This window comes from Lipotes vexillifer, unplaced genomic scaffold, assembly GCF_000442215.2.
Source record: "Lipotes vexillifer unplaced genomic scaffold, Lipotes_vexillifer_v1.1 scaffold141, whole genome shotgun sequence".
NCBI classification, from domain to species: Eukaryota; Metazoa; Chordata; class Mammalia; order Artiodactyla; family Lipotidae; genus Lipotes; species Lipotes vexillifer.
In genome coordinates, this window is record NW_006792108.1 from 1031927 (window position 1) to 1054793 (window position 22867).

The 22867-nt window shown below is 43.6% G+C and overlaps 1 protein-coding gene across 4 annotated transcripts in view; it reads left to right on the top strand.

Annotated features, from left to right (window-relative positions):
* ANO4 (anoctamin 4) overlaps positions 1-22867 on the top strand; it is a 448962-nt gene that overhangs the window by 293387 nt on the left and 132708 nt on the right. For all 4 annotated transcript variants that reach the window (XM_007465342.1, XM_007465339.1, XM_007465341.1 and 1 more), the window contains one exon: positions 7668-7799. In XM_007465342.1, coding sequence (XP_007465404.1) covers positions 7668-7799 — 132 coding nt within the window. The remainder of the gene's footprint in view (positions 1-7667; positions 7800-22867) is intronic.

The window sequence follows — 22867 nt, forward strand, 5'->3', positions numbered from 1 at the left end:
GAGTGGCACAGTTTGGGGACAGGAGTGGGTTTGTGGAAGAGTGACCATTCGTCATCCCGCCACAGAGGGACAGACCCCTTGTTCCCCGAGCCACCTACCTGGGAGGTAGGGGCAACGTGTAGAACATCAGTCTCAGCCCATGGGGGCCTGGCTAGCCAAGGTTGGGTCTCAAGGGGAGGATGGGCCCAAGACTGGAGAGGTGTGTTAGTCTCCCATTGCTGTTACAATACATTCCCACACTTAGCGGCATAGAACAACACAAATTTATTATCTCAATTCTTCAAGTCACAAGTCTGGGCTGGGGGAGGTTTCACCTGGTTTCTCTGCTTGGGGTCTCACAGGCTGAAATCATGGTGTCAGCCAGCCGGGCTCTTCTTTGCAGGTGCTGGGCAAGAATTGGCTTCCAGGCTCAGCCAGGTGGCTGGCACAGTTCAGTGCCATGCAGTCGTAGCACTGGGGTCTCCGGTTCCTGACTGGCTGTTAACCAAAAGTCTTTCTCAGCTTCTAGAGGCTGCCTACACTCCCTGGCTCCTGGCCCCCTTCATCTTCAAAGTCAGCTGTGGCCGGTTGAATCCTTCTCATGCTTTGAATCTCTCCGACCTCCCTTTTGCCTCATCTCTCCTGTCTCCAGCCAGAGAAAGTTCTCTGCTATTAAATGGCTTAGTGATTAAATGGGTCCCCCTGAGTAATCCAGGATGCTCTCCTTAATTTAAGGCCCATCACCTTACACCTGCAAAGTCCCTTTGCCATGTCACACAACATATTTACAGGTTCCAGGATTAGGGTGCAGAAATCTTTGGGGGGCCATTCTGCCAACCAGAAGAGGACACAAACTGCTGATCACATTTGAACATTTTTTCTGTCCACTGTGAGCACACAGCCTGGACTGGCTTCCTGTTTTGTCTTCCTGTTTCTTCTCAGGCTGCCACGATGAAGACCGGTTCACACCCTCCACCCCCAGTTAGTGTCTCAGGGGGCTTGTTTTTAAGATATCTTTTGAATATCTTTCTAATACCATAGTGTTTCAAAAGCCCACTTCCTCTCCTTTTCATTCCTTTTACATTAGCCTCCATGGTCCTCAAGGAGTTATTAATAACACTGCTCTCTGCCTAGCAGCTTCTCCAAAGCATTTCATGCACGTCCTCTTTTATAAGCCTCCTAGCGATGCTGTGAGGTCAATAAGATGATGATGATCGTAATGACCCCATTTTAAAACCCTTGAAAAATAAAGCTCAGAAAGGTGAGTGATTTGTGGAAGGTCACACAGCTGATAAGCAACAGAGCCAGGATTCAGGCATTCCAAGGACAAATCCCAGCTCCTTTCCACCATGCCAAGCAGCCTCCCCTCACTTCCTTTTCCCCCCCTCCGCATTTTTCAATGAACTAATCACTTTCATACTCTGTTCTCTCTCTCCACCATCTCCACATTTCACTTAAATTGCGGTGCCACAAGCTGGTTGCTGAAAGCTACCATTTCATTCCCATGGAGTATTTATGCCTGAATTTTTACAGCTTTGTTTTTATCCACACTGAGCACTGTATCCATCTGGATTTAATTCATAGTCATTGCACGCAGAGCCCAGATTCTGTGAGAATGCGAATTTTGCAAAGTGTAATCCGATTAGTGCTGCAGGCTGGAGAGATGTGGGAGGTGAAAGCTCTATTACGGAAAACCTCTGGGCCAAAGTCTTCTTTCGTGAACAACTTTTAAGGCAATCAGATGAAATAAAGCCAAGAGCCACAGGGAAGGCAACCAGCTTAACCTAGGAAGTCTAATTTAAGGACTATATCATTGAACCTGGATGAGTGATAGATGCTGGTAAAGCATAATTAAACTTTTGAATGGAAAGGCGGAAGGACAAAAATGTTAAGAGGCAAACTGGTTGCTCAAATTCTTGTCTTTGGGAAAAAAGGAAAGATAGTGATGATAGCCAGTGTTCACTATGCACCAGACACCGTTCTGGAGACTTTGTATATGTATTGATCAGTTAATCATCACAACCCTATGAATTGAGCATCATTATCATGCCCATTTTACAGATAAGGAAATTGAGACATGGCAAAGTTAAATAACTTGCCCAAGGTCACACTGCTAATAATTACAGAGCCAGGGTTTGAATCTGGGCACTCCAGCCTCAGAGTTCATGTTCTCAACCACTGTGTCATATCACCTCTCTGAAGCTTATCATCTCACTGTATTTTAAGTGTCTTTAAAGAGATGATGGGGGAATGGGGTGGACTTGAAGGATGAAGGAGATGGGAACTTTTTCCCTTTCTTCAGTCTTTGGGCCATTCTAATCTACTATTCTTTTCTGGATACATGACCCTGAGTAGGGTCTTTACTTCTGTGTGTGTATATGTGGTGGGGACAGGTCCTCTTGGAGACGAGGGTCTTAAAGAAGCCGGAGGATTCTTTCCAGTTTGAACTTTCAGGGACTCTGGAAAAAGGACAGCCACCACCAGGCAGAGTCGGGGGTTGTGGTGAGGCTGGAACAATGCTGAGGATAAAAGGTGGTAGAAGAGAAGTTTACTGTTATTTTTCATTTTGGAGTTGATTGGTTATATAAAAAATAATCCCTTCAGCTGAGTTTCATGGAAAAGGATAAATTGCCATGTAAATGATTTTAATTGGGAAAAGAAACAAAACATACCCAAATTCCATATGTTTTCAGTTAATAGACTTAGAAGGCATTTAAAGATTTTCATCCCCAGAGAAATGTGTCCCTTGTGAAGATTCCCATTATCAACTACTTTTTTTTTTTTCATTTTAACATCTTTATTGGAGTATAATTGCTTTACAATGGTATGTTAGTTTCAGCTTTACAACAAAATGAATCAGTTATATATATACATATGTTCCCATATCTCTTCCCGCTTGCGTCTCCCTCCCTCCCACCCTCCCTATCCCACCCCTCCAGGCAGTCACAAAGCACCGAGCTGATCTCCCTGTGCTATGTGGCTGCTTCCCACTCGCTATCTACCTTATGTTTTGTAGTGTATATATGTCCATGCCTCTCTCTCGCTTTGTCACAGTTTACCCTTCCCCCTCCCCATATTCTTAAGTCCATTCTCTAGTAAGTCTGTGTCTTTATTCCTGTTTCACCCCTAGGTTCTTCATGACATTTTTTCTCTTAAATTCCATATATATGTGTTAGCATACGGTATTTGTCTCTCTCTTTCTGACTTACTTCACTCTGTATGACAGACTCTAGGTCTATCCACCTCATTACAAATAGCTCAATTTCATTTCTTGTTATGGCTGAGTAATATTCCATTATATATATGTGCCACATCTTCTTTATCCATTCATCCGACGATGGACACTTAGATTGTTTCCATCTCCGGGCTATTGTACATAGAGCTGCAATGTTTTTATAACATCTTTATTGGGGGGGGGGTTGTAGGCTGTTTAGAGAAAAGTAAATAATTTTTAGAAAAGATGAATGGGCCCTTAGAAGAATAGATGGGAGATATGAAAATGTAGGGGAGCAAAATTTGCCACCCCAAATATGTCTCTTTGGCATGGGGATTATTTCAAGCTGAAAACAAACATGGCCCCAAAACCTCAGGAAGAACCTTTGACATTTCCCCCTAACTGCCTAAAATAATTTATACAGAGAGCCTGTTCCAGGAAATGAACTATCACCGCAGATAACTTTAGTATTAAAGTGCTTCTTTTTGAATTATCGTTTTCTCAGGGTATATGCCTAGTAGTGGGATTGCTGGGTCATATGGTAGTTCTATTTGTAGTTTTTTAAGGAACCTCCATACTGTTCTCCACAGTGGCTGTATCAATTTACTTTCCCACCAACAGTGTAAGAGGGTTCCCTTTTCTCCACACCCTCTCCAGCATTTATTTCTAGATTTTTTGATGATGGCCATTCTGACTGGTGTGAGATGATATCTCATTGTAGTTTTGATCTGCATTTCTCTAATGATTAGTGATGTTGAGCATTCTTTCATGTGTTTGTTGGCAGTCTGTATATCTTCTTTGGAGAAATGTCTGTTTAGGTCTTCTGCCCATTTTTGGATTGGGTTGTTTGGTTTTTTGTTATTCAGCTGCATGACCTGCTTGTAAATTTTGGAGATTAATCCTTTGTCAGTTGCTTCATTTGCAAATCTTTTCTCCCATTCTGAGGGTTGTCTTTTGGTCTTGTTTATGGTTTCCTTTGCTGTGCAAAAGCTTTTAAGTTTCATTAGGTCCCATTTCTTTATTTTTGTTTTTATTTCTATTTCTCTAGGAGGTGGGTCAAAAAGGACCTTGCTGTGATTTATGTCATAGAGTGTCCTGCCTATGCTTTCCTCTAAGAGTTTGATAGTTTCTGGCCTTACATTTAGGTCTTTAATCCATTTTGAGCTTATTTTTGTGTATGGTGTTAAGGAGTGATCTAATCTCATACTTTTACATGTAGCTGTCCAGTTTTCCCAGCACCACTTATTGAAGAGGCTGTCCTTTCTCCACTGTATATTCCTGCCTCCTTTATCAAAGATAAGGTGACCATATGTGCGTGGGTTTATCTCTGGGCTTTCTATCCTGTTCCATTGATCTATATTTCTCTTTTTGTGCCGGTACCATACTGTCTTGATTACTGTAGCTTTGTAATATAGTCTGAATTCAGGAAGCCTGATTCCTCCAGCTCCATTTTTCATTCTCAAGATTGCTTTGGCTATTCAGGGACTTTTGTGTTTCCATACAAATTGTGAAATTTTGGGTTCTAGTTCTGTGAAAAATGCCAGTGGTAGTTTGATAGGGATTGCATTGAATCTGTAGATTGCTCTGGGTAGTACAGTCATTTTCACAATGTTGACTCTTCCAATCCAAGAACATGGTATATCTCTCCATCTATTTGTATCATCTTTAATTTCTTTCATCAGGGTCTTATACTTTTCTGCATACAGGTCTTTTGTCTCCTTAGGTAGTTTTATTCCTAGATATTGTATTCTTTTTGTTGCAGTGGTAAATGGGAGTGTTTTCTTGATTTCACCTTCAGATTTTTCATCCTTAGTGTATAGGAATGCCAGAGATTTCTGTGCATTAATTTTGTATCCTGCTACTTTACCAAATTCATTGATTAGCTCTAGGAGTTTTCTGGTAGCATCTTTAGGATTCTCTATGTATAGTATCATGTCATCTGCAAATAGTGACAGCTTTACTTCTTCTTTTACGATTTGGATTCCTTTTATTTCCTTTTCTTCTCTGATTGCTGTGGCTAAAACTTCCAAAACTATGTTGAATAATAGTGGTGAGAGTGGGCAACCTTGTCTTGTTCCTGATCTTAGTGGAAATGCTTTCAGTTTTTCACCATTGAGGACAATGTTGGCTGTGGGTTTGTCATATATGGCCTTTATTATGTTGAGGAAAGTTCCCTCTCTGCCTACTTTCTGCAGGGTTTTTATCATAAATGGGTGTTGAATTTTGTTGAAAGCTTTCTCTGCATCTGTTGAGATGATCATGTGGTTTTTCTCCTTCAGTTTGTTAATATGGTGTATAACGTTGATTGATTTGCATATATTGAAGAATCCTTGCAATCCTGGAATAAACCCCACTTGATCATGGTGTATGATCCGTTTAATGTGCTGTTGGATTCTGTTTGCTAGTATTTTGTTGAGGATTTTTGCATCTATGTTCATCAGTGATATTGGCCTGTAGTTTTCTTTCTTTGTGACATCCTTGTCTGGTTTTGGTATCAAGGTGATGGTGGCCTCGTAGAATGAGTTTGGGAGTGTTCCTCCCTCTGCTATATTTTGGAAGAGTTTGAGAAGGATAGGTGTTAGCTCTTCTCTAAATGTTTGATAGAATTCGCCTGTGAAGCCATCTGGTCCTGGGCTTTTGTTTGTTGGAAGATTTTTAATCACAGTTTCAATTTCAGTGCTTGTGATTGGTCTGTTCATATTTTCTATTTCTTCCTGATTCAGTCTTGGCAGGTTGTGCCTGTCTAAGAATTTGTCCATTTCTTCCAGGTTGTCCATTTTATTGGCATAGAGTTGCTTGTAGTAATCCCTCATGATCCTTTGTATTTCTGCAGCGCCAGTTGTTACTTCTCCTTTTTCATTTCTGATTCTGTTGATTTGAGTCTTCTCCCTTTTTTTCTTGATGAGTCTGGCTAATGGTTTATCAATTTTGTTTATCTTCTCAGCGAACCAGCTGTTTGTTTTATTGATCTTTGCTATCGTTTCCTTCATTTCTTTTTCATTTATTTCTGATCTGATTTTTATGATTTCTTTCCTTCTGCTAACTTTGGGGGTTTTTTTGTTCCTCTTTCTCTAATTGCTTCAGGTGTAAGGTTAGGTTGTTTATTCGAGATGTTTCCTGTTTCTTCAGGTAGGATTATATTGCTATAAAGTTCCCTCTTAGAACTGCTTTTGCTGCATCCCATAGATTTTGAATCGTCGTGTCTCCATTGTCATTTGTTTCTAGGTATTTTTTGATTTCCTCTTTGATTTCTTCAGTGATCACTTCGTTATTAAGTAGTGTATTGTTTAGCCTCCACGTGTTTGTATTTTTACAGATCTTTTCCTGTAATTGATATCTAGTCTCATAGCATTGTGGTCGGAAAAGATACTTGATACAATTTCAGTTTTCTTAAAATTACCAAGGATTGATTTGTGACTCAGGATTATCAACTACTTTGATGGGGGTGATCTTTAAAATCAAGAGCGCAGAATCTGCAGTTTAGTTCTGGCTTTATTCACTGGCTGGATAATCACTCCTGCCGTGGGTCTCTTTTGTGATGTGTAAAACGCAAATGGTACCTGTTCAGTCTGCTTCACAGAGATGCTATTTGATATGTGCCCTTGGAGAAAAAACATTTCAGGGATACAGATACCTGAGGTAGCATAATCATTTAAAAGTCGGCTGTGGTATTTGCTCCCTCTAATGGTTGGCTGTGAGTGGGTGAGAATCTGGTCACTTGGAAGCCAGATGTTTTCATCAGCAGAAATCAGAGGGAACAGGGAGGTAGCCAGGGGGGAAACCATGGCTTGAAAGCCACTTTGGAGACAGTGTCATTTCCCTTGGCTTGGCATCATCGTGTGCCCTGGCCAGAGTGACACACGTGTGTCGTGATGCCCCAGCACCTTGAGAACTTTCATGTCTCAGCTTGAAAAGAGACATGAAAGTTAAACAGCGTGCCATCTGCTGAGAGACTGCTTGGGGAAGGTGTGAGAGGCAGGAAGCAACTCGTGACATTGGGCTCTCTGTGTACGGCCCACCCCCTGGGATGCACTGTCACCCCTCGCTCAAAGCTAACTATAGCTACAGCTCTTCCCTGACCTCAGATGGGGAGATTTTCCAAGCACACAATGCGTTTCTGGAATCTGCAGGATGGACAAAGTTAAGGTCTCAGTTGCTTTGCTTAAGGGACTGTCCACTTCCTTTCCAGAGCCTTCCAGCCTTGTTCTGTTCCTTGGTCATTCACTGGCATGTATAGACATATGACTCACAGCTGTGATATCATGGACAATCATATCAAAGCCCCTTGGTGAAATCCCAAGAACATTGAATCTCGGCTCTCTTCTTTCTGTCTGTTGAGTGGGACTTTCGTGAGTGCAGTGAGCATGCCTGCAGTGTGTGGGTCATATTTACGGCTCTGTAGAGACTTCCCTCCCGTGTTTTGGGGCAATGCTGACGTGCTGTACCCTTTGGTCTTGCCTTTCATGTACCACAGGATCGATAAACAAATAAGCAGTTTTCGGAGATGGTTACCTAAGAAGCCAATGAGGCTGGACAAGGAGACACTGCCAGACCTGGAGGAGAATGACTGCTACACTGCCCCTTTCAGCCAGCAAAGGATCCACCAGTGAGTGCTTCCCATGAAAGCCCTTGTCTTACTAAGGACATGCAGCTGTGGTAGAGCCCTCTCTGCACGCCTTTGATTCCTTGGCCCGTGGAAGGAACATCGTAGTGCCCTTCTCCCCTGACAGTCCTGTGAGTGTTCATATCCCTTTTATATTAGTCAGGGTAAGCAAACTGCTCTAACAGACAATCCCCACGTCTCAGCGACTTAACACAATTGAATGCTCGCTCGTGTGTGTGTTGGTGAACCACTTTCTGCGTGGTGATTCAGAGACCCAGACTTCTGTCTTGTGGCTTCGCCAAAGCCCAGTGCTTGGAGCCCCCTGAAGGCTCATCTGCCTTAAGCCAGCAGGTAAGGAAGCTGGTCTACACCTTGCCCTATTAAAAAGAGGGATTGTTGGGCTTCCCTGGTGGCGCAGTGGTTGAGAGTCCGCCTGCCGATGCAGGGGACGCGGGTTCGTGCCCCGGTCCGGGAAGATCCCACATGCCGCGGAGCGGCTGGGCCCGTGAGCCGTGGCCGCTGAGCCTGCGCGTCCGGAGCCTGTGCTCCGCAACGGGAGAGGCCACGACAGTGAGAGGCCCGCGTACCGAAAAAAACAAACAAACAAACAAAAAAAAACTCAGTTCACCTTTCAGCTCCCCTTTCTTTAACAACTCACCAAGTTGCCCCAGGAAAAGCCACAAAACCTAGCAGCCGGCTTCCTGACTCATCTGTCAGTCTCTGAACAGTAATTTGTCACTTTTTACATGTGTGGTTGGGGGAGGGAGGTTAGCCAAGTAATTGAGTATTTGAGGAATTGTGCAAGTGATAAAGAATTAACTCTGAAGCTTCTGATTTGACAAGAAATCGTGGCCGGATGGCAGGGTCGGTGGTAGGAGAGAAAACCATGCCAAAGACTAAACAACCAGGCAAAGACAGCCTCTTAAAAGGAGGATAAATCAAGTCAGCCTGGCCTTGATCCCAGCCAGGCTTCAGGAATTCCTGGCTCTCCCTTTTCCAGATATATAACAACAGCCTCAGTAAAAATGACTTGCCTGAAGGGAAGAAAAGGGGTGACAGATTTTTTAAAAAATAGGTTGCCAACTTTGACAAAAAAATAAACCAAATGGCAGTTGCAGGGAGTGCAAGCTGGGGGCACATTTCTGCAACAGAAAATCAGTTAAAGCCTGTGGGCTTCTAGAGGGCGAAGGAGAGAAGAAAAATCAAAGAATAGATGCTCTGCATCAAAACGTATAATGCACGGGAAGCAACTCCATAAACTACTGAAATAGCCAAACTTTGGATCCCCACAGGTTAGACTGATGCCAAACAAGCCCCATTATGTGAATGTTTAAAAGGGTTATTGAAGAAGACATGAAACTCAGAGCCCAGCCTCAAAATCCTAGTTAAATCCTCCATGGGAAATAAGAACTGAGCGAGATTTCATGTTAACTCAGAGATCAGGACCTAGCATGTTTTCTGAAAAGAAAAAGACAGATGAAAGCTGATGTGTTCCCACTCTTAATTTACACCCTCACTGTGCCTGTGTTGTTTATCTTGAAGTTTCTTACACAAGTGGTTGTTTGTTTTTAAATCCTCCTGGAGTAGAGTCTGGTTTACATTCAGGTTTTCACTTTGCTTCTTACCTGCTTGAGAGAGTGCCTAGCACAGTGTAGGAGAGTCTCAAGAATTTTAGATGGATGGATCGGTGGAAGAATCAGTGAAATATATGTTGTGTGCCTGGGGTTTGTTTTAATTCAAAGGGACACAGGTAAATGGAAGAGGAAGATTTCCTACTCTTTTTCATTCTGGTTTTCTTTCCTAATGTTCTGGCTTTAGAACAAAGTTTCTCAGGAGGGTTCTCAAAATCTGAAGCACCTGGGCACCCATCAGGATCTTTAGGGACTAGAACTGAGGATCATACCTTTACAGGTATTTTAAACTATATAATAAATGAGAGATGACAGCATGTGGGATGGCGATATTCAGCCATCTCTCACATATATTTGCGAAGCTTTTTGTTTTGACATGTTTTGGTATTCACTCACTGAATTATTGATTCATTCAGCGGTCACTAATTTGATGCCTGCTTCCTGCCAGACACTGTCTTGGTACAGGGGATATAAAGATAAATTAGACACAGCCTTGTCCTTACCTAGTAAATAGGTCATTTTATTTTACTTTAAATTTTGTTGGAGTCTAGCTGATTCACAATGTTGTGTTCGTCTCAGGTGTACAGCATAGTGATGCAGTTACACGTATATTCATTCTTTTTCAGATTCTTCTCCCATATAGGTTATTACAGAATACTGAGGAGAGTTCCCTGTGCTGTGCAGAGGTCCTTGCTGGTTGTCTGTTTTATATATAGTAGTGTGTATATATTAACCCCAAGCTCCTGATTTATCCCTCCCCCACCCCTTTCCCCTTTGGTAACCATAAGTTTGTTTTCAAAATGCGTGAGTCTGTTTCTGTTTTGTAAATAAGTTCGTTCAGATCATTTTTAAAATTAGGTTCCCCTAATTTTATGATATGAGTGATATCATATGATATCACATCATATGATATGAGTGATATCATATGATACTTGTCTTTCTCTGTCTCACTTACTTCACTTAGTATGATCATCTCTAGGTCCATCCATGTTGCCGCCAATGGCATTAGTTTGTTCTTTTTATGGCTGAGGAATATTCTTCTTTATCCATTCCTCTGAGAGTACACCATTTTAAATAATTGTAGGCAGTATGTTGGGTGTGACTTAAAAGAGGGAGTGTTCCATCCTCCAGATTTGGAAGGAGGTTGGTAAGAGGTGAGGGTGGGTCACAGGAAGAAAATGCTTGAGATGGGTCTTGAAGGATGACAGTTGTCCAGGTAGGTAAGGGAGAAGCACATCTTAAAAAGAGAGAATAACATATGTATAAAAGTATAAGGAGCGCTTCCCTGGTGGCGCAGTGGTTGAGAGTCCGCCTGCCTATGTAGGGGACACAGGTTCGTGCCCCGGTCCGGGAAGATCCCACATGCCGCAGAGCGGCTGGGCCCGTGAGCCATGGCTGCTGAGCCTGCACGTCCGGAGCCTGTGCTCCGCAGCAGGAGAGGCCACAACAGTGAGAGGCCCGTGTACCAAAAAAAAAAAAAAAAAAAAAAAAAGGTATAAAGACATGAAACCGAATGGGGTGCTTGAAAAACCACAAGTAGTTTTCTGTGATGGGGTGTAGGGCGTGAGAAAGCCTGGCATTATTGTTTGAAAAAAGAGAGTGATTGGTGGAAAATGAGCTTTCAAGATACGAGAACTAAGGAGGAAGAAGCAGAGGGACAGTTGGAACAAAGAAAACCTAAGAACCAGACCTCAGTGGGACCAAGATAATAGTGTAGGCAGTTCTGTTGTGCCATTGGGAGATGAAAAATTGAACAAGTGTCTTGAATGTTATGGGTGGGGGGATTTCTTTCTCTTTGAAAATTGTCATGCCACATGGGCAACATCTCTTTAATGATAGTAGAAAAGTAAGACTTGAAGAGCACTGGCTGTCAAGTTGGAAACAGTTGTTTGGTACAATTTGCAAAAGATTTCCCTAGGATGGTTCGAGAGTGATTTTAGTGGGTTTAAAGTAATCAGAAGTAACTGGTTAATGAGCTCTGGGACTTATAACATGATCTCTTGGTTTTCCAAATGCAGTCCAAAATCTCATGTGACTTCTCAGTTTTGCAGAATGTTTGATATTGTGTTAATCTAGGAATCAAAAAGGACAATAGAAATTTAGGGGGGTGTGTACATGAATGTAGGAGAAAGAGAAGACAATTGGAAATTTAATAAATAATAACCAAAATGGAAAAGAGCCTTAAAAATACTCTGCTCTTGGGATAAAACCCAGAATCCTAGCTTGGCCCACTAGCTCCTGCTTCTGTGGGCTTTGGCCGCGCTGAGCTGCTTTGACCTCATTAACTCTCTGTGCACTCTTGTCTCCTGTCTACACATGCTCTTCCCTTGCCTGGAATACCCTTTCCCTTAGTCTCCCTTCTTGAACGTTGCATCAGAGACATTTCCTCCGGAAAACCTTCCATAATTTCCAGCCTTCACCCCCGATTCTGGGTGTGGGGCACTCTTATATGTCAAGTAATAATATTTTTCCTATCATAGGTCTTAACAGTATCACCCATTTTCATAGCTTTCTCCTAGACCATAAGCTCCTAGAAAGACTGTCTGTATCACCACTATGAGTCCCATAGTTGGTACTTAATAATGCTTTGTTAAATGAGAAAATAGATGAATACATAGAAATGAAAATAGGAGAATCATATTATGAACAAAGAATAAAGATGATGTGAAGTTAGTTCACTGCATACTCATCTCAAACCAAACTCGACATTTTTCTCCTCAAATGTGGTCCGCCTTCATTAGCCCCTGTCCCGTAAATGGCACTAATTTTTGTCCAGTTGCTGAAACCAAGGCCTGAAAGCTATTCTAGACACCTCCCTCACCTCTGCTTCCCACATCTAATACATCTCCAAAGGCTGATGATTTTATGTCCTAAGTGTCTCTTTAATCCAGCCATCTCTGCCACCATGCTCTCACCTCTAAAACCCAGAAATAATATAACAGGTCCCCTGGCTCTACCCTTGTCTACTCCATTCCATTCTCTTAAGTGCGTACAGAATGAGGTTTCAAAGATGCACGACTGGGCTTCCCTGGTGGCGCAGTGGTTGAGAGTCCGCCTGCCGATGCAGGGGACACGGGTTCGTGCCCCGGTCCGGGAAGATCCCACATGCCGCGGAGCGGCTAGGCCTGTGAGCCATGGCTGCTGAGCCTGCGCGTCCGGAGCCTGTGCTCCGCAACGGGAGAGGCCACAGCAGTGAGAGACCCGCGTACCGCAAAAGGAAAAAAAAAAAAAAAAAAAAAAGATGCACGACTAATCATGTCACTTCATCCAGTTTAAAAACCTTAGAACAAATATGAAAATTATTGAGAATGACCTACAAGGCCTTGAATGGCCTGGCCATGCTGCCAACTCCTCTCCAGCCTTATCTGCCTTCACTGCCTTCCACCCCTCACTTCTTATGATCCAGACACATACAGCCTCCCTCAGTTCTTTGGATGTACTCTGCCTCAGGACATTTGCACATGATGTTTCCTCTCCTAGCATTCTCTTCCCATTCCTTCCCCAAGTTTATTCTTATTCATCCTTCAAAACTCAGCTCCAGAGACTCCTCCCAGGGAAGCCTTCCTTCCATCCTTCCAAAGACCAGGTCTCTTTGCTTTAGCAGAATGTTTCCCATGTAACATTTTTCATATATTAGATTTTATAATTATTTGTGTGTTATATGATTAATGCCTAACTCTCCAGGTAAACTTTGAACTCTACGGAGGCATAGGCCATGTCTGTTTCTGCTCACAATTATATCTCCAATACTTAACACAATGCTTAGCGTACAGTAGATGCTTCGTACTTGTCTATTAAATGAAGTAAGGATAAAAGTAATAAAGATAACATGGAATAATCATAATTTTTTGTACTTTGAACTGCATTGTACAAAAGAATTCAAACTTGAGACTCAAAACACAAATAGCCTAGCCTTCTAGTTTCTAGTTAGTTCAAACAAATACCCATGTTGGGAAGCAATAAAAGCAAACCTGTGGGTACACATCTTTATATAAATCAACGTATAGTGCCGTCGGTCATTTTATATGGTGTCACCGAAGGTGGTCCTACAGATGGGAAAACTTTATTAGATGCCAGATGCTATTTTAAAGACTTTAATCCTCACAGCAACCTGATGGGAGAGGAGGTATTATTATCACCATTCAACAGAGGAAGAAATCAAGGCACAAAGAGGTTAAGGAACCTGCAGTAGGTTACACAGCTAGACTAGTCCACCTGCCTGAACAACCCCCAAGTATCAGTGGTTTAACTCTGTAGAAGTCTGTCTGTTGTTCACATCATGGTCTAGTACAGGTCACCACATGGAGGGAGGTGCATTGTCCCTTCTCCGTACAGACATTCGGGTACCCAGGCTACTTATGTCTGGTGACTCTGCCATCCCCTAAATCCCTTCCATCTGGTTTACCGAAGCGGGGGAAAAGAGAGATGAGTGATTTTGTAGGAAGTTTTATGGGCCAGTTTTAGAAGTGGGGTACAGCACTTTTGCCCACATTTCATGGGCCAGAGCTCATCAGGTAGCGGCCCCTACCTCGAGGGATGCTAACACAAATACCTGTGTGCCCAGGAGGAAAAGGGAAATAGGTTTGCTGAATAACTAGACAGTGATGGATCAGGAATTCAGATTCAGACAGAGAGGCACTAGGTCCCACACTGTTCAACATCGTGCTCTGCTGCAGGATGTCTCAACCTCGGCACTTTGATACTTTGGGCTGAATAACTCTGCTGTGGGGGCCTGTCCTGTGCATTGCAGGATGGTTCATAGTATCCATGGCTTCTATCCATCAGATGCTAATAGCAATTTCCTGCCTCTCCCCTTAGTTGTGAAAATCAAAAATGTCTCCAGACAGTGGCACGTTTTCCCTTGTGGTGGTTGGTAGGGTGAGTACAAAATCGCACCCCCTCCCTCCTTGAGAGCTGTCTCTCTACTGTCTTTTATCACATGACACCCTTCAGGCAGGCCCACCCACTCTCTGAGATAAATTAAACTCTGGTCGAAGCTGATGGCTGCGACGGACAAGTCCATTCAGGAATTAATTTCTTCCTCTCCTTGCCTGTGAGTGTTGGCCTGCTTCAGTAGCACTGCCCTTCATTCTTAAAATGGCATCGGCAGTAATACCCTTGAGGCAATTACTTTCTAAGATCGATAAAGTTTTTCTGCTGGGAGACAGAGAAAAGGAAACGTGCGAAAAAGAGTCATTTTTTATAATATACATATACGGTGTATTCTTTCAAGAAATAGATCAATTCTAAAATGCCTTTCAGAAAAATATTTGTGTAAGGTACAGAGAAAAATGTTCCTTCCTGAAACTGAACATTTCTATCATTACTATTATTTTATTTTGATGAAAACCCATAAAAAGTGAGGTGAAATTAAATACTGATCACTTCCTAATGGAAGAATCTGAAATGTTTGTTTGTTGTGTGTGCGTGTGTTTAAATAAATATTCCTTCATTCACATGCTCCGCGCCTGTTGTTGTTCTGAGGGCTTGGGAATCAACAGTGAATAAATAGGCCGAGATTCCTGCCCTCCTGGAGCTTCCATTTTAGCTGGAGGTAACCAACACTAAGTTATAAACCAGTGGGTCTCAGTCAGGGGAGTGATTTGGCAATGTCTGGAAACATTTTTGGTGGTCCCAACTTAGGGTGAGGGGTGCTACTGGTACCTAAGGGGTGGTATGGTATCTAAGGGGTGCTACTGGTATCTAAGGGCAGGGATGCTGCTTGACATCCTTCAGTACGCGGCAGCCCCACAACAAAGAATTATCCAGCCCTGGAGGTCACTAGTGCTGACGTAAAACTTCTTTGGAGTCTAGTTGATTTACAATGTTGTGTTTAGTTTCATGTGTACAGCATAGTGATTCAGTTATACATATACATATACTTGGAATGGAATTTCCTCACATGCCTTTCTCCCCCTGCTAGACTGAGCCACTGAGTGCAGGAACCGTGTGCCTGGTGGCCGGCGGCACACGGGGCTCGATCGTAGGACCAAAAGAAAAGGAGAGGAATCAGCAGAGTTGGCATTCTTGCCACCCCTGGAGGACAGAGCCTGGGCTCTGGAGTCAAGTTCGCTCATCTCCTTCAAGTTCGCTCATCTCCTAAAGCCAGGACCCCCAGGGGAAGGGTTGAAAAACATAAATAGTCATAAAACATAAACATAAAACATCAAGAGTCAGTGGTGGTCTCCGTGTTCAGCTTGAAATTACCCCGGGCTTTGTGCTGATTTCTTCTTTGTCTCAATTCCGCTGAGTGACCATTTTTCCTCTCCGTTAAATTCTGATGTCAGCACTAATGCCTGAACTCAAGATATTTAATTCATGCCTCAGACATTTTAATTTCATGTGTCATGTGCATATATGAAAAGGACAGTATAAAAAGACCACTTGACATGAAATTGGCTTACATGCCTTTTTTCCCCCTCTAGACATTGAGCTAGGGAATCATGTAAAAGTCTAGGGAGTAACAGAATGGCACATCTCTTGGTGCCCAAGAAAGCACTAACCATGGAAATCTGGGTGCTGGGCCAGCAAGGGCTGGTAAGGACAGGAGAGACAGTTGCTGAAGGGGATGGGGGGTGGAAGTTTCTCTGTAACTGCCCCCCCCCCGCCTTTTTTTTAACATCTTTATTGGAGTATAATTGCTTTGCAGCGTTGTGTTAGTTGCTGCTGTATAACAAAGTGAATCAGCTATACATATACATATATCCCCATATCTCTTCCCACTTGCGTCTCCCTCCCTCCCACCCGCCCTGTCCCACCCCTCTAGGTGGTCACAAAGCACCAGGCTGATCTCCCTGTGCTATGCGGCTGCTTCCCACTAGCTATATATTTTACATTTGGTAGTGTATATATGTCCATGCCACTCTCTCACTTTGTCCCAGCTTACCCTTCCCCCTCCCCACGTCCTCAAGTCCCTTCCTACATCTGCGTCTTTATTCCTGTCCTGCTCCTAGTTTCATCAGAACCGTTTTTTTTTTCTCTTAGATTCCATATAAATGTGTTAGCATACAGTATTTGTCTTTCTCTTTCTGACTTACTTCACTCTGTATGACAGACTCTAGGTCCATCCACCTCACTACAAATAACTCAATATCATTTCTTTTTATGGCTGAGTAATATTCCATTGTATATATGTGTCACATCTTTATCCATTCAACTGTTGATGGACACTTAGATGTAATTCCCCTTTGATTACATAATCACTTGAACCTTCGTGTCAGCTGAATAGGCCAGCAGACCATGGCAGTGAGGCATAGACAAGAGTGGTCAGCCAAACGGCGGTCTTCAGGTAGTAGCGGCAGCCACTGCAAGATAAGGGTGACAAGTGCCCACCGTTAATAAACAATCCTGTGTTCCAGAATTATAATGTAGACGCGTTACAACTCTGAGGGTACAGGCAGTATGATGAAGGTCAGAGAGACTAAGTGGCTTGCTCAAGGTCACTCCAGTCAATGGCAGATTAGTGAACAGGAGAGAAGTGTGTTTTCTCCACAGTGCTGCCACGTCAGGTATGTGCCACATGAACGGGGCCAAAGTACATAGAGTTTTTCAGCCATATTACACTAGCGTGAGCCTGTAAATATAAAAATACTGGATCACCTTTGGAGTTTATTGTTGAAGCATTTGAGGTGGGGTAAAGAGAGAAAGAAAATAAAATGGTAAAATATAAGTAAATATTCAAGCCAAGGAAAATATCTTTTAGAGTAGGCATTCAAGTTTTGGGAAAAAAAATAGGCTCAGATTTGCAGACCTTGGTGGCCTGTATATCTGTAATGGTTGACAAATAAGCCAATAAATTGGGCCCTAAACCTAGTGGGCAGAGCAGAGGGAGAAATCTGCTTAGCACTCCCTCAGAGAAGTAATGCATTTCCTAGCATTTGCAAGAAATAAAGTTCTTGCACAGGGAAGGAGGGCTCTGAGTAAAGTATCCTCAGCAACGTCCTAGAGTAAACTCCTGCTAGGGCTTCTCCAGGGACTGTTTCTGGCAGGCCCCTCAGTGTGGTTCTGGAGAATTCATTGCTCACGGCCATAACCTTCTGTAGGAGTTTAGGCATGTCTTCAGCAGAAGGCTACAGTCTACCCTAAACTAACCTCATTGTAAATCTCTGTTGTTTGAACTACAGTCTACAAAAATTAAAGTTGAGAACTTATTAAAAAGCAAATAGCCTCACATTCCGTTTGAACATATATTCATGCTTGAGAAGCAATAAAAGCAAACCTATGGGCAGACATGTTTATAAGCCAATGCATGATGCCATTTGGTCGTTTTATGTGGTATTGCCAGAATGGGGCCCACAGGCTGTTTACCAGCCGTGATTGTATGGGCACCTGAAATTTGATCCCACAGAGGACTCTCCTGTACTAGCCACCTGAGGGGCCCAAGGTTGTCAGCATTAGGGACAGTCATTTTATTGAAGAATTACAGTTCAGAAGACCCCTCTCAAACTCAATTTCCGAGAAGGCAATTCAACACGACAGTAGGGAGTTTACTGAAGGAATAATGACATCTAATATTTATATGGTGCTTACTAGGTTCCAGGTACTTCACAGTTACAAATTCATTAGCCCTGTGAATGAGGTATAGCCATTATCCCCATTTTTATAGAGGAGGAAACGGAGGCACAGAGAAGTTAAGTAACTTGCCCAAGGTTACACAGTTGGTAAGTGGCAGGGCTTGGATTCTCAGGTCCCATATTCTGGCTCCAGTCTTATCCTCTTAACATTATGTATTATGTATTTGTGGCCGCTGTAAAAACTTACATGAATTCCACGGCTTAAAACAGCACAAATTGTTTTACGGTTCTATAGGTTAGAAGTCCAACATGGGTCTCACTGGGCTAAAATCAAGATGTGGAAGGGCTGCATTCTTTTCTAGAGGCTCTGGGGGAGAATCTGTTTCCTTTGCCTTTTCCAGCTTCTAGAGACTGCTGCATTCCTTGGCCTCATGGCCCCATCTTTCATCTTCAAAGCCAGCAGCAGTCCTTCTCACATCACTTTATTTCACTCCTTGCCTCTGCCCTTAATCTCCTTCTCTGACTCTTCTGCCTTTCTCTTCCATCTTTAAGGGCCCTTGTAATTACACTGGTCCCACCTGGATAATCCAGGCTAAAAATCTCCCTGTTTTAAAGGCAGCTGATTAGCAACCTTAATTCCCTTTTGCCACGTAGCTTCACATGATCACAGTTTCTAGGAACTAGGATGTGGACATCTTAGGGGACTGTTATCCTGCCTATAGCTCAGCTATGTGAATGTGCCAATCCGTAAAGCCCCAAGGATCTAGAACAGGTAAGTTTTGATCGGGGAAAAGAAGGAAAAAAGGAAGGGTTGGAGGGTTTGGGCAGTAGGATTTGGAGACATTAAATGAAATGACATGTAAAATACTTAGCCTGGTACCTGGCCCATGGTAAAGCACTCAGTAATTGATAGCTATTATTATTTTTATTATTAATACTAACAGTATTAGAAGTTAGTATTACTACTACTATGACCCAGGAGTACAGTGAGAATCCTTGGGAGAATCTCTAAAGACTTGCAGTTGGTGTATAAAGGGAAGGTTTGAGGTACAAACAGTGATTTTTGCAATGGTAAATATCTGACCCGAACTGGAATAGCATTACTTTTTTTTTTTTTTAGCATTACTTTTAAACTAAATTCTACTCACTGTTCCAGATATGGACTGAATGTTGGTGTCCCCCAAAATATACACGTTGAAATCTAATCCCCAAGGCGATGGTATTAGGAGGTGGGACCTTTGGGAGGCGATTAGGTCATGATGCCCCAATGAAGGGGATTTCTGACCTTCAGAGATCTAGCTCACCATCTTTCCACCAGGTGGGGATACAGTGAGAAGTCTGCAACTGGCAAGATGGGCCCTCACTGGAACTTGATCATGCTAGCATCCTGATCTCAGATTTCCAGCCTCCTGGAAATAAATTTCAGTTGTTTATAAGCCTCCCAGTCTATGGTAGTTTGTTATAGCAGCCTGGACTAAGCCAGGCTGTATTACCATTTCACATTTATTTATCAGTAACTTGTGCATATTTGTTTCCTAAACCCTCTCAGCCTAGCTATCTAAAGATACTGATTTTTCTAGCATGTGGCTTTTACTGTATTTTCTTTTCAGCGTTTGGAGGTTTTGTGTTGCTTTCATCGATCTGAAATCTTGAGAGAGTCCTTTAGGCAGAGAGAGACTGAGATTGATTTCAGTAGGATTAATGTTCTTTTAGTGCCCCCATGACTTACAGCTGTCTCGGAGCGCTTGTTGTATAACAGACACGTATTCTGCATTAGTCTCCTCAATGTGCAGGTTGCTGGTATTGATCCATAGAGTCAGGGGAAACAGATCTTTCCTGGAAAGTTTTAAACTGAGATGAAAGTGAAACAAGCTGCATAGTCTGAGATTTGTGCTTCTTGATGATGTGGCTCCTTTTAGGTAGCACATAACTTAGTGACTCCAGTTTTAAGGCACAAAGAGGGCGCCTAGTCATGTGGGAAAAGTGTACCTTTGGGTGTCTGGAGATCCAGTGGTTAGTTAGCTGTGTTCTCTTAGTATTTGTGGGACCAACTTTGGATAATCCCTTAGAACTCTTTTATTGCCATTTATCCATCTGTAAATAGTTCTTTAACATTTATCAACTTATTCATTTAACAAATGCTTTTGTATTATGTAGCAAGTATTGTACTATATAGTAAGGTAACATATATGTTACTATGTGTTCACATGTATATTTACACATATGTACATATTTATTTAACTCGAGCATGTCAAATTTGACAGGAAAGAGGCTATTTGACTCATCAAAGTGGTACAAGGCAATTTAGAGCACCTATGGGAAGAGGGAAGACTTGCCAAATTTAGGTACAATAAAATAAAGAAGGGTTAACTTAAAGGGGAAGGAAGGGGCCTGTGACCGCATCTGTGGGTAGATTGTGTATGATGTAATGACACTGTGCATGATGTCATGTGGAACAATAGTGGTCAGAGGGGCAGGAGACCATTGTGCCTGGTAGGTACCTGCGCCAGGCTCCGTGCCACGTGTTCTTCATTCATTGTGTCCTTTGACCTTTGCAGCAACACTGCAACATAATTTTATGATCCTCACTTTACAGAGATGGAACCCAGGCTCTGAGAATTAAACAGTTTACCCAGGGCTACATAGTAACAAGCAGACTTTGGGGTTAGAACCCCAATCTGCCTGATTTCAAACTCCTGCTTCTTCCATGATACCATAGCTAGCATTGATCAAGCATTTACTAGACATTGGGCTACCCATGAGACTGATATATAGTATTGTGATTTCCATTTAGAAGTGGAGAAATGGAACAGAGAGAGGAAGTCAGTTATCTGAGTTACACAGCTGGCAGAAGCAGGAAACCTCTTGCCTGAACAGTCAGATTCCAGGAACTCAGTCTTACCTGCTCTGCTGGCACACTCACACCCTGGCTCTCATTTATCTTCATTAGGGTTTGGGGATGAAAGACAATAGATTCACCTCTTTTAAATCACTAGTCTTGAATCTAAGGGAAGGGCAGGCCTGCTGGTAACAATTGTAAGGCCTCGGGCAAGAGTACAAACGAACCCTATAGACCGTGTGTCTCAATAATTAAAAGTAATAAATGATGTTAACAATTAAGTACGACACCATATGTCCTACCTTGACAAATACACCTGCATAAAGACCTGGAAGTCCAAGTGCTTAGGCTCCTCAGAGGTCCGTTCCACTGTTGGGTGCAAGAAACAGCACCCCTCGGCCCCACGGCCTACCCTCTTCTCTTCCCACCCATAGTTCCATCCCACACTGGGCTGCTGAGACTCATACACGTGGATACCCCAGCCCCCGTCCAGGCGCCATCCACAACCCCTGCTTGGCTACCATCAGTAAGAGCGGTGTCTTCAAGAGGCCCACAGGGGCTTCCCTGGTGGCGCAGTGGTTGAGAGTCCGCCTGCCGATGCAGGGGACATGGGTTTGTGCCCCCGTCCGGGAGGATCCCACATGCCGCAGAGCGGCCCGTGAGCCATGGCCGCTGAGCCTGCGCGTCCGGAGCCTGTGCTCCGCAATGGAAGAGGCCACAGCAGTGAGAGGCCCGCGTACCGAAAAAAAATAAAAAAATAAAAAAAAAATAAAAATAAAAATAAAGGCCCACAAAGACCTGGAAGTGGGCTTGGCGCTTTGGGGGCGGACTCTGGTGGGCACACGCCCTTGGCCTTGCCGGCAGCTCACCTCATGAGGAGCAGTCAGCTGGGCGAGGCCCACGTCTGAGCCCTGTGAGGTCCTGGGCCTGGGCAAGGCACTTCTTACCTCTAAGAGTGGCACTAAGGAGGGGATCGAAGTTAGACCTGTGGCCTTTGGGAATAGTGTTTTATTCAAATGACAGCTGATTCAGGACCATGGCTTAGAAGTGTCTTTATCCCTGGGGGTACACCCCATTCTTCTCATTTCCCACTTTGCTCACAGCACCCACACCATCAGCTTTGTGTTTTCCTCTCCTGACTTAATGCTAGCACCACTGCACGATGACCACCTTCCTCACCGTCCGCCATCACCACCAAATCCTTTTGGTCCTAGTTCCTCCTTTCTGACCTCACTGCCACTGCCTTGATTGAACTGGCCACCACCTCTTGGGTGAACAGTTATAAGCCTCCTCGCTCCCTCTGTCTCTCCCCACTCCCCAGTCTGTTCACCACACTCATGTCACAGGTCATTGGCCAGGCTCTGGTCATCAGCCCATACAGCAATTTGAACAATTCCCTTCCTCTGGAATCCATAGCCCACAGATTGGCTAGCAGAGCCTGGGCCGGATTCCTCCCTTTCCTCAGCTCCTTAGCCAGGCATTCTCGGCAGGGAATTCCACGCACTGCCCCACGTGGCAGCATTGCTTCCTTGCTCAAGAGCTTTCAAAGATTCCCTAGGTCCTTTGAGATCAAGTTCAGACTCCTTCGCATGACACCTAAAGCAGCTTCCCCAGCTTCTCCCCTCCCGCCTAGCCTCCCGGGCTGGACATGGCAGCGGGGGTTACCCGAATGCCTCGTGACCGATGCTCCCTCTTCCTGAGGTGGGCTCTCATTCTGCTCATTGCCTGGTGAAAGCCTTTTCTTCCCCCAGGAGCTAGTCCAGATACCACTGTCTTTACAAGACCTCTTATGTCTCATGCAGACGGCATTAGAATTCTGGGCCCATTAGCCTTTGTAAACGTTGCGATGACGGCACTGATTATATACAATTATTTGTTTCCATCCATGTCTGTGTGTGGCACAAAACTCAATGCAGCAGCCAAAAGTAATTAGAAGGCAGCTCCAGCCTTTACTCGAGATTCCCAAAGGACACAAAGAGAAGCCAAGTTCGTGGTCCTCAGAAACTACTACTCAGTCTCTTTCCTTCATACCATCCTGTACTCAGGTGTTGCCCTTTTTCTCCCCCGACAAACCCATTCCTCCTTCAC